Below are 11,168 nucleotides of genomic sequence, written 5' to 3' on the forward strand. Positions count from 1 at the left end.
TTACTTTCCTCCTCTTTCCGTGGTCATCTATTTTTATCTGCCTGATCGACGCAGCAAATTGGATTTTAGAGTAACGCATTGCATGCACAAATTCATTTCAAGAGTACAGCCTACATTATTTCTTTAACTGTGTAGGTCTTGCTCATTTTGCGGTGACTCCATTCTTTTGTGTTACATGCCCGTCTATGGCCTTTTCTCAATCAGCAGCTAATGGAACAGTCAAATGCAGCCCAAGACAGTACTAATTATAGATCATGTGTAGCAGCTGAGATAAACACAATCACATGCACCGTAACGTGCCGCCGCCCTCTGCCTCTATCAGTTATAAATGTATGCAATACACACATGGATGTGTTAAGCAGTCTGCATACGTTTTGGCTTGGAATGAATGCGAGAATTTGCCACAGTGACATGCCCAGAACATGCCTTTGTACCTGTTTGCTCCAGTGGAACAAGTGGCTTATGGAAGGTTATGCAATGGCAGCTATGAAGGACAAGCATTACGGAGGTGGGCATCAAAGGGGAATTTTTAACTCGGACTTGCTCCGTGCTGTGGGTGATTAAACTACCAACAGCTGCATTCTCTCTTTTTTGGGGGGGGTTGGGGGGGCAGAGAGGGGGGGCAGCAGAGTGAGAAGTGAAAGGGCAGGACACTGAGCAGAGCGGGCAATGCACACTTATGGTTAACCCCCCCACCTCACCAGAATAGAAACACTTCTGGTGAAACATGCTTTTTGTGTGATGTGTGCTGGGGGGGCGGGGTTAGTTACTGGGCTGTATTTAGATGATTAGTGAAGCACTTTAAAGTTTACTCAGATAGGGGAAAGGAACTGTGGCATAGTACATGGCCTGAATTCCATAATAGAAGGGACGTTACAAGTGCCCTACACTTCATGGACTGAGGCCAAAAAAAAGTTTTAGATTTGTGTAACTTTTATTTATTCATTTTCTGTGACACATCTTACTCAAAACAAGAGAAAACTTTGAAATTTATGATAAAATGGCCATGCAGCAAAGGCTGAATATCTGAAGGTATAAATAGATGATTTGTTAACCCAAAAGAAATGGTACTTAATTCCTGTTGGTGATGTCGCTAATCCTGTGCTTGTGCGCTCTCATCAACATTCCTTCCACATTTCAACAATGCCACCTTTTTGCATAGTCATGATCAGTAGAACGTCATGGACTCTCACAGATCAATACGAAATGACATTTACAACACAAGTGCCACATTCTGTATTCTAGGTCTCAAGAGACCTAACAATAAATCATAAATAATTACTTGAGGACAATCTTTGCATATGTCTGCTGACAGGCAGGGAGAGATACCAAGTGCACACTGAAGAGCAGAGGGGTAGAGGATAAATGGTTATTTCAGGGCACAAGTGTTTGAAATGCCATCTGCTGACCCTTCCCATTTCTCTTTGTCAGGGACCCTTTCTTAACCCCAAGCCCTCATTGCACAAAACTTTTCCAACCACAGACCCCCCTCTGTTTTCTCTGCCTCACTAGATAAATATAGCACATAGTCATCCTGCAGTTACTCACTTCGTCTCTGTGTGTACGTAGACCGACAAGAGGGCAAAAAAAAAATAAAAATCACAGCTCAAACCCACCATATAAAAGGAAGACTGACAATACCCACAAGCCATAGTGGCCTAGGAGTGAGAGACAGTAACCCAAACTGTAGAAACTTTGGCTACACTGACCAGAGAGGAGAGCAATGTAGAAAGTGGATACAATATTTCAGACAGTGTTTGGATACGGACCTGACTAAATCCATCTCTGCTTTTTCCTTTATGTACATTCTGGTTCTGAGGCAGTCACTCCAAGACTCCCTCTGTGACTAGACATTGATTTTCTCCCACTGAACTTTCCCAACACTAATGAGCGTGACCAACTCTTCTGCTTATCGATCGGAGCGCAGTTTCCACCAGACTTCTTCCTCTTCCTCCTCGTCTTCAACAAACCCATACATGGAGAAGAGCCGGGGACTATTCACTGAGGATTTTGGATCTTTCATGTGCCCAAAGGATGCTTTGGGATTTCCAAGTGAGTCGCCTTAATTTCTCATTCACTCTGGGTCAAGGTTGCTGTTCTACTGCATAGACACCCAGCTCCCATTTTTTCTCCACCCTGTTAAACTGTTTAACTGGGGGGGGGGGGGGAATCAATATTTGTGCTCCCTCACAGCTCAGGGAACATCTTTGTTGTATAGACTGCTATTTTCTCTCATCTCCATGACTACACTTGCTTGAACCCTGACATAGACAAATACATTTATGTTGTATATATTAACAACAAATTAAAAAAAACAAAACCCTAATTTGGATAATTCACAATGTCTGTGAGTGCAGAGTTTTTTCACATGCATGCAGATTGGCCTGTACATAGTGTATGCCTACTTGGCCCTCTCTTTCATCAGTAATAAGCATGAAATAATCCAGGAGGGATGGCAGAGATTTCCATGAGGTGACTGCAAGGCCAGTGTGTCCTATAATGGAGGCAGACCGAGAGCCTGGAGGACAGGTTAGGACAGGAGTAGGGAATGTATGGGCCGGAGCCAAGGCTGTGACTTCACTGCTGGAGAACGACACTTGGGAAAGCACTTGGAAGCCTGTTGCTTAGTGATAGAGATACAAAGGGCCAGTGTGGGATTCGTGCAGTGAAGTGCACACATGCGCCACTGTAGAGGCATATTTATGTGATGGAATGCTCATGTGCACTTAAGCTGTGCTTTGACAAACTCTTTGATGGTAGATTGGAGTGGCCCTTGTGTGTTTTTGGTGGACTGGGAATATGAACTCAATTAATTTCTATGTAAATGGCAGAGGTCATAGAAAAAGGTTAGATACATGTTTCAACAACAGATTCTGTCCAAATAAAAACTCTGTGAACCCAAAGGGGGGTGGAGTGTGGAGTCATAATCTCCATTGGTTGCTGAGGACAAAATATTGTTTGATTTCAGATCGGACAGGGGCACCTGGAAACATCAAGACACTGGGTGACACCTATCAGTTCACAGTAGATGTATGTGACTTCTCTCCAGAGGATGTGATTGTTACCACCTCCAACAACCAGATTGAAGTTCGCGCTGAAAAGGTAATTCGAAAATAAAATCTTTCTGCCCAGTACATAATGTTCTATTATGATCTTTTGCTTTTGAATACTTTAACTCACATCTGTCCTCTGGTCAACAGCTTGCTACAGATGGTACAGTGATGAACACTTTTACACATAAATGCCAGCTACCAGAGGATGTGGATCCCACTTCTGTGACATCAACTTTAGGGGTCGATGGAGTACTCACCATTAAAGCACAAAGACATCCAGCTAAAATGGAACATGCACAGACTTTTCGCACAGAAATCAAAATATAGCACTATGATTGGTTTTTCAAAATGCTATTCTATCCATTCTTTTTCATTTCATGTAGTTGTTCACACTTTATGTCTAAAGCTAACCATGTTGTATTCTGCCAAAGGATACAAGCCTAATTTTTAAAAGGTTTGAGCATATGTACACAGACACTTGAGTAAACCTCAGAAAAAAATCCATCAGATGCACATCTAAACAGATTGTTGGGGCTGTTTATTTATATATATATATAAAAGCTGTGTTTTAGCTGTTTACATAAGTGCAGTGCCCTTTTTGCCCCTTTAAATAAAATAAATAAAATAAAAGGCTTACTGATGCTTTGTGTGTGGCATATTTCAGGTTTATGAGTTAATAATCTTGCATGTGGAGCAAACAATAACAGTCAAGGCTCTCACTTCTCTCTTTTTATAGAATATGTCGTTATTCAGTTCTCTCGGCTATCTTTACGCCGTTAGTTCTTTGTGCCTTTCACCAATCAGTAATTTATTATTCAGCTGAAACATTTAGAAATAAAAAATAATAAAAAGCAATATACGTTTTTTCGAAAAAATACCTTTTATGCTATAACACAGCCTGTTGCTAAACAAGTATATGTTGGATTATTGTGGAATAAGGTTTGGATAATTTTGGCAGGAGTCACGTTTTTCTATATTATACAAAAGCATTATGTAAACTATGAGTAAATTAAAATGAAACATTTTAGTTTAATCTTGTCGGTTTTATTCTTATATATAAAAAAAAAAGAAGCAAAATAGCACCTGCTCTAAATCATGAGCTACAAATTTCATCAGTAAACCTCCTTCCACAGTGAGGGAAGACAGTGTTTCCTAAGTCAAGTACGCCCTCCCGTGGCCGCTCAGGCAAGTACAACAGCAACAGCTCGGCCACTATCAATCGCTCACAGAGAACATCGAGTCTGAACGCTTGGATCGATCGCAGAACAACTCGATGGCACGGACTCGTCGAAGTGTGTGTGTGTGCGTGTGTGATTGAATCAAGCAAGTCCATCAGTTTCATATAAAGACTGATCAACGACGCGAGCGCCTCCGTGTTCTTGAGGTGCCGCCGCCAGCTGTAACCGTCTCTGAACGGCGCGGAGAACAAGCGCGTTGCCGTCGCCACCATCTTGTCCACAGCCGCGGTCAGGCACGCTGAGTTCATCCCGGATGCCGAGCGCAGCGAGCGGAGAGGACGGCTAATCAATCCGCAACATCGTCAGCCAGTCTTGGTAAAGCGGGCTTGCGTGCCCGCTGCGTCCAGCCTTCATTATATGCCAACTTGTTACAAAGGGGTATTGAAAGAATAAACAAAACATCTGTTGTTTGTTTGGGTTTTTTGTCCTTTTATGATCACCTGTGCTATCTAGCCGAGCTAACTGAAGTTGTTTAGCTGGGTCTGTAGCTACATGGGCTGGAGTGTAGCTAGCGAGCTAACATAACCTAGCTTTAAAACGCGTACAAACAATGTCGTTTTAGATGGATTCTAGCTGCCTAGCCTGTCTGTCTCACGCTTGATAGATAAATTTAAGATTTAACCTATTTTTTAAAGACATATAGCTTAGAAGGACAGATATGCAGGGGTTGACAGAAGTGTCAACACGGGGACTTGTCTGTGTTGGTGTTGTTTCATAAAGTATGCTACAGCTACAACTGTACTGCCCCAGTGGTGAATCTGGCCAGTTTGGGTCTGCCAGTCAGGATAAACGTCAGTTATTTTGAGCAGCAACCTATAAATTATTCCTGCAACACACCAAATACACTAAATATTTAAAAAATAAAAAATAAATAAAGTGAAACAAAACGAGCAGTTGACTAGATAGAAGTGTGGAGGAGGCCTGTTCATTATGTGTGTCTCCAAAAACGTTCACATAAATATGAGGGAGGTACTCCGTAAGCTCAACATCAACGATGTTTTCTCGTTATTTTAGGGCACCTTTGGTCCAGCGCGAACCCCGTAGTTCCCTGCGCCCGTGATGGACTTCCCGTGGCACAGTGGGAAGGTCTTACAGCAGCTTGACCATCAGCGTCAGCAGGGTCTCCTTTGTGACTGCACCTTCGTGGTGGATGGGGTAGACTTCAAAGCCCATAAGGCTGTGCTTGCAGCCTGCAGTGCTTACTTCCACACTCTCTTCCTGGAACAGAAGGATGTCGTGCATTTGGATATCAGCAATGCTGCAGGTAGGTTCCTACACACACACACCCACATACATATATATATATATGTATATTTTTCTAAGTCAGAACTAATAGAGTTATTTATATGTTATACTATGTATACTATAAGGAGGCTCCTGTAATCCTCGCAGGTCTTGGGCAAGTCCTTGAATTTATGTACACGGCAAAGCTGACATTGAACCCTCAGAATGTAGAGGATGTTCTGGCTGTGGCCACATTCCTTCAGATGCAAGAAATCGTTAATGCTTGCTCTGCTTACAAGTCCCTTGCTGTTCCTCCAACATCTAATAGTGGTCAGTACTGTGCAAATTCAAATTGTATATAAAACGCGCGCACACACACACACACATACACACATATATATATATATATATATATATATATATATATATATATATATATATATATATATATATATAAAAAATATATATATGAGATAGATGTGTTTTGTGAGTTTCAATATGTTTTTTTTGGGTTGGTTTGTTTTGTTTTGTTTTATTCCTTGCTTTACAGGGCCAGAGGAGGGACATCAGAGGCTGGTTAAGAAAGATGATGTTGCTTCTTCACTTGAGGGACAGGGCAGTCGCACTTTGGCCCAGAACGGGGCACCTGAGCCAGATGAAGCTACCTTGTCATCAGAGACCACAGGAGACCATCACGCTAAGTGTAGCACTACTGAGCGACAAAGCACGGCGGCTCAAAGAGCAGGCGGTCGGGCGGGAAGACCGTGTGCCAGGCAGAAGAAAGCTGAAGTCTCCGTCACCAAGGCTGACATGGAAGAGGAGAGTGCCACAAAGGAAGTCATGGAATATCAGGATGACCCTTCTGATGCAGATTACACACCCAGTCAGTGTCCTTTGTCTGTCCTCTTTGCTTTTGGTTCATTGCGACGACCTGTTGGATATCTGTGCGACATGCTTGGCTTTGCTCCTGCAGAACTCTCACAGAGGGCTGCAGCGAGGAGATCTTACGTGAGCACACGGAGAAGCAAATCAAAATATGCTGCCCGGCGCCTGGCTGCTCAAGGTAACGCCCCGCCCATCTTCAGTGTGATGGACATAACCGATCACCTTTATTTACTTTTTTGGCCATGCACGCTGACATGTTAAGAGTGGTTTTTCACTTTTTTTGTTTGTTTTGGGGTTTTTTTGCACCTCATAGATGATTATTCCAGTGGAGGGGAAGTGTGGAAATCTGCAGCCGGGAAGAATAAGGGGGAGGGGGAGGGGGAGGGTTCTGGTGAAGAGGAGCAGCTGGCACAGGATGAAGAGCTGATGGATGCGGAGGATGGAGCAGCAGAGGGTTGTGGTGAAGGGAAGTGTTTGAGGACTGGGGCCATGGCAGAACGCAGCGAGTCCAGAGCGTATGGCTCCGTCACACACAAGTGTGAGGTGAGGACTGCTGCAGCTCGGCAGGTGTGATTATGTGAACAGTTGTTTGAGTCACATAGAATGGACTGACGTTAATGCTTTAAAGATTTGATAAACAACTTCAGTGTATTAGTGTTATATCTTTATTATTTTATTTAACTCTAACCTACGGTACTGGCTAGGATATATTCTATGACTAAACGAAAAAGCACTTTTGTAAGTCGCTCTGGATAAGAGCGTCTGCCAAATGCCGTAAATGTAAATCTAAATTTGCAGACAATCTCAATACATGTTGTCATATATGCCATGTATGTTGTCTGTAGTTTTCCTTGAGGTCAGTATTTTTTATTTTTGTTCTCTGTTTCTTCCCTCATTTGTCCACTGATCTACTGGCTTTTGAAGGACTGTGGAAAGAAGTTTACTCACACAGGGAACTTTAAACGGCACATGCGCATTCACACGGGCGAGAAGCCCTTCAGCTGCCGAGACTGCAGCAAAGCCTTCTCTGACCCAGCTGCCTGCAAAGCACACGAAAAAACCCACAGGCAGGTCCAAACAGATCCATCACTCCCTCCCCATTCCCAGCGTTGGTGTTTTCCATTTTCATGTATGCAGAGATTCTGAGGCCCTGCTAACTGCTACATGGCCCAAACAGACTGAAACATAAAAAGGTATAAACTGGCCCACAGCTTCTGACTCATGTACCCTTTTGATCCCCCCCCGCCAGCCCTCTGAAGCCCTACTGCTGTTCCACATGCGGGAAGAGTTACCGGCAGATCAGCCTGCTAAACCTGCACAGGAAGCGGCACACGGGCGAGGCGCGCTACAGCTGCGACGAATGTGGCAAGCTCTTCACCACGTCGGGCAACCTGAAAAGGCACCAGCTGGTGCACAGCGGCGAGAAGCCGTACCACTGTGATTACTGCGAGCGGGCCTTCTCCGACCCCACCGCCAAGATGCGCCACCTGGAGACGCACGACACAGACAAGGGCCACAAGTGCCCGCACTGCGACAAGAAGTTCAATCAGGTCAGGGAGAGGAGAGTAGGCACGGAGAGCGTTAAAATAAATAAGAAAAATGAAATGTTTTCCTAATGTGGTAGATTTGGTTTTTTTTTTGGCCTTTTCAGGTAGGGAACTTAAAAGCTCACATGAAAATCCATATCGCAGATGGGCCTCTGAAGTGTAAAGAGTGCGGCAAGCAGTTCACTACTTCAGGTGAGGCGTGCAGAGAAAGAGGCGTTCTGTGTGTGTGTGTGTGTGTGTGTGTGTGTGTGCGCGTGCGCGTGCGTGCGTGTGTGCCACTAATTTACAGTGCTCTCTTTGTGCAGGGAACCTGAAGAGACACCTGCGAGTGCACAGTGGAGAAAAGCCCTTTGTTTGCGTGCACTGCCAGAGAGCCTTTGCTGACCCGGGTGCACTGCAGAGACATGTGCGCATTCACACAGGTGCATCAGATTGTTTTCTTCATCCTCTGTTGCAGCTTCTCTGGAGTCCACATGAAAGATGCATTTCTGCCTGCTTGCATGGGCTTGCATAAATCTTTGTTCCTGTGTTTGTTGTTGCAGGGGAAAAGCCTTGTCTTTGTCTGATCTGTGGAAAAGGCTTCACACAGGCCAGTTCACTCATTGCACATGTGCGTCAGCACACTGGAGAGAAGCCATACGTATGTGACCGCTGTGGCAAAAGGTTACTGAAATATACAGGATAAGCATATGAATCACCCAATGTTCTACCGGTAGTAAATGATAAATAAAAATGTCTTAATCCCTTACTAAAATCAGTTATGCAATACTCTGAAACTGTTCCATTATAATTTAGGTTTGTGCAGTCCAGCCAGCTTGCCAATCATATCCGTCACCATGACAATATACGACCCCACAAGTGCCATACATGCAATAAAGCATTTGTCAATGTTGGAGACCTCTCCAAACATATCATCATCCATACAGGTATCTCTCCAAATATATCATCACACATACAGGTATTGCCCTAGGCAGAATGATTAATTTTTAAACTTTTGAGTATAGTGGTTATGGTCACATTTCTCATAGTGGATTGGTAGTGAAATATGGGTTTATTAAAAGAAATTCCATCAGTTGATATTAATCTTGGAGCTGATTTCCATTTCCATTTTATCATGCTTAGACCTGATTAAGGGATATAATGTAATTTTGGAAGCCATCCTGTTTTGAGCTTTTAAGTATCGCTGACGACTGAAAGTCTCAGATGTGTCAGACACACGGCCTCTAAATCCCCAATCGCAGGGGAGAAACCGTTCCTGTGTGACAAGTGTGGCCGTGGCTTCAACCGCGTGGACAACCTCCGCTCCCATGTTAAGACCGTTCACCAGGGCAAGGCAGGCATGAAGAGACTGGTGGTGGCGGAGGATGATGATGCTGAGGACAAGTTGCTCCCTGCCTCTGCCTCGGCCTCCGAGCTGGAGGATAACGAAGTCAACATCGTCACTGTCACCACGGACGACATCGTGACATTGGCTACAGAAGCACTGGCGGCCAGTGCTGTAGCACAGCTAACTGGTAGGAGAGTACAAAAATAAGCCTTTTACATGTATGAGATATTTATTGGTAAAGCATCGCTGTCTGGGGGGACAGAACTCATTGACATGTACAGCCAAGTTGTTGTTGTTGTTGGTTTTTTTTTGTTTTGTTTTTGTTTTTTTTTATAATGTGGGACTAATTTGTATAAGATTGTGGTGTAGAGTGAGGCTCTGACATGTTCTGCTCGGCTGTTGTAGTGGTGCCTGTAGCAGCATCTGTATCTGCGGATGAAACTGAGGCTCTAAAAGCAGAAATCACAAAGGCAGTGGAGAAAGTTCAGGAGGCCGGTGAGAGCGGCCACATATTCACCCACATATTTCCGACTTGTTTGGCTAACTGCTTTGAGTTCAGATGCCTCTCTTCACTGTTGAAGCTCCTGTTAAATATTTCCTGACAACTGAAAATGTTTCCTGCCTCCTCTCTTGCTCATGGGCGTGAATAATCTAAGGAATAGTAAAATGTTTCATATTCCATTTTCAAATGTAGGATTCAATACATTGCCTCCTCCACCTCTCTAGATCCCAACACCCAGATTTTATATGCGTGTGACTCGTGCGGCGAGAAGTTCCTGGACGCCAGCTCTCTGGCCCAGCACGTGCGCATCCACACGGCCCAGGCCCTGGTCATGTTTCAGGCGGACTCCGACTTCTACCAGCAGTACACGGCGGATGGCGCTTGGCAGACTACCGAGCAGGTCATCCAGGGGGGAGAGCTCCTGTTTCGGACACGGGAGGGTGAGGAAGAGACCACTGGTGGAGGTGGTGGTGGCAGCCAGGCTGAGACGGCCCAGTCTGAGCCTCAGGCTGAGGAAGGGGAGGCGGAAGAAGAGACTGTACAGATCTGTGAAAGTGGAACACGGTGAGAAACGTAGGAGTGGTAAAGATTAATGGGGGTTATATAATCTTTAGAATTCTGGTTTTGAAAATTTTGGCTATGGCAGTGTAGTTGTAGCTATGGCAACTATGTGAGCATTGGACACAGTATACATCAGATGAAATGTTAGAGGGCTGTTTTTTCAAGATAAATGCCTAAATGCGTTTTGGGCTTGTTTTTATAAATTGGTTTATTTGAAAAAAATAAATAATAAAAAAAAAATCTGGAACCATAGCACAAGTGCATGATATGATATGAAATGTACAATAAAACATTTAGGTTATAACGAATTATTTAAAACAATTTGTTTTTAGATATGAATGCACATTTTTGTTCAATGCATATTTTGCTGTCATAATTGTCAGACACTGATAAATGACATTAAATTACTATACTGAATATTCTCATATTTTGACATTGTGTATTAAATGGATCAAGATTTATGCTGTCAGTGTAAAAAAGAAAGGAAAAAAAAACTTATACTTTTCATAAAAGCAATACAAAACAATGACTGGTAGTGAATCATTTAACTACAGTGTCCCAGTATACATTTTTCAGTGTTCCAGTATAAAACGTGGGCCTATCCTTGTATCGTGCGCTAATGTAAATTAAATCCTTCTTGAGCTTTACACATATCTTTTGGTAATTAATGTAGGACATTCCAAATTATACTGAGGCATCGATAGTCTTGATAAAATTACTGGTGTGGTGGTTTATGCTGTATTTCCAATGAAAGCGCATATGAAACCTTAAGAAACACGGACTCCTCAGCAAAGTCTCCACGTCGTTCCTGTCGCATTAACACTGAATACT

At 43.6% G+C, this 11,168-nt stretch overlaps 2 protein-coding genes across 4 annotated transcripts; both read left to right on the top strand.

The window, feature by feature from the left end:
- The first annotated feature begins 1,635 nt into the window (after positions 1–1,635).
- hspb7 (heat shock protein family, member 7 (cardiovascular)) lies at positions 1,636–3,689 on the top strand. Its single transcript, XM_027014546.2, has 3 exons — positions 1,636–2,052; positions 2,969–3,102; positions 3,201–3,689. Exons 1-3 carry the CDS (start codon positions 1,887–1,889, stop codon positions 3,378–3,380), a joined length of 480 nt encoding a protein of 159 aa, XP_026870347.2. The 5' UTR covers positions 1,636–1,886; the 3' UTR covers positions 3,381–3,689.
- Positions 3,690–3,797: 108 nt separating this feature from the next.
- zbtb17 (zinc finger and BTB domain containing 17) lies at positions 3,798–10,925 on the top strand. Of its 3 annotated transcripts, none has more exons than XM_035522552.1 (15): positions 3,798–4,669; positions 5,306–5,555; positions 5,684–5,845; positions 6,066–6,398; positions 6,489–6,578; positions 6,714–6,967; positions 7,325–7,467; positions 7,650–7,950; positions 8,052–8,139; positions 8,253–8,369; positions 8,490–8,610; positions 8,743–8,873; positions 9,189–9,461; positions 9,680–9,769; positions 10,001–10,925. In XM_035522552.1, the coding sequence occupies exons 2-15, from the start codon at positions 5,351–5,353 to the stop codon at positions 10,342–10,344; spliced, it is 2,652 nt and encodes an 883-aa protein (XP_035378445.1). In that variant the 5' UTR covers positions 3,798–4,669; positions 5,306–5,350; the 3' UTR covers positions 10,345–10,925. The 3 variants fall into 3 exon arrangements, with proteins under 3 accessions (XP_035378445.1, XP_035378446.1, XP_035378447.1); XM_035522553.1 differs by having other exon boundaries at positions 3,798–4,606; XM_035522554.1 differs by having other exon boundaries at positions 6,714–6,943; positions 10,001–10,923.
- Positions 10,926–11,168: the final 243 nt, after the last annotated feature.

The sequence above is a fragment of the Electrophorus electricus genome, chromosome 24, assembly GCF_013358815.1.
Source record: "Electrophorus electricus isolate fEleEle1 chromosome 24, fEleEle1.pri, whole genome shotgun sequence".
Lineage (NCBI taxonomy): Eukaryota > Metazoa > Chordata > Actinopteri > Gymnotiformes > Gymnotidae > Electrophorus > Electrophorus electricus.

What these genes read in the sequence shown, in the direction of transcription:
- hspb7 (XM_027014546.2), top strand. Translation starts at nt 1,887, where the DNA reads ATGAGCGTGACCAACTCTTCTGCTTATCGATCGGAGCGCAGTTTCCAC. An exon ending in GGATGCTTTGGGATTTCCAA is followed by an intron (nt 2,053 to 2,968) that starts GTGAGTCGCCTT and finishes GTTTGATTTCAG; the next exon opens with ATCGGACAGGGGCACCTGGA. An exon ending in TTGAAGTTCGCGCTGAAAAG is followed by an intron (nt 3,103 to 3,200) that starts GTAATTCGAAAA and finishes TCTGGTCAACAG; the next exon opens with CTTGCTACAGATGGTACAGT.
- zbtb17 (XM_035522552.1), top strand. Translation starts at nt 5,351, where the DNA reads ATGGACTTCCCGTGGCACAGTGGGAAGGTCTTACAGCAGCTTGACCAT. An exon ending in GGACTGCTGCAGCTCGGCAG is followed by an intron (nt 6,968 to 7,324) that starts GTGTGATTATGT and finishes TGGCTTTTGAAG; the next exon opens with GACTGTGGAAAGAAGTTTAC. An exon ending in GGAGAAAGTTCAGGAGGCCG is followed by an intron (nt 9,770 to 10,000) that starts GTGAGAGCGGCC and finishes CCACCTCTCTAG; the next exon opens with ATCCCAACACCCAGATTTTA.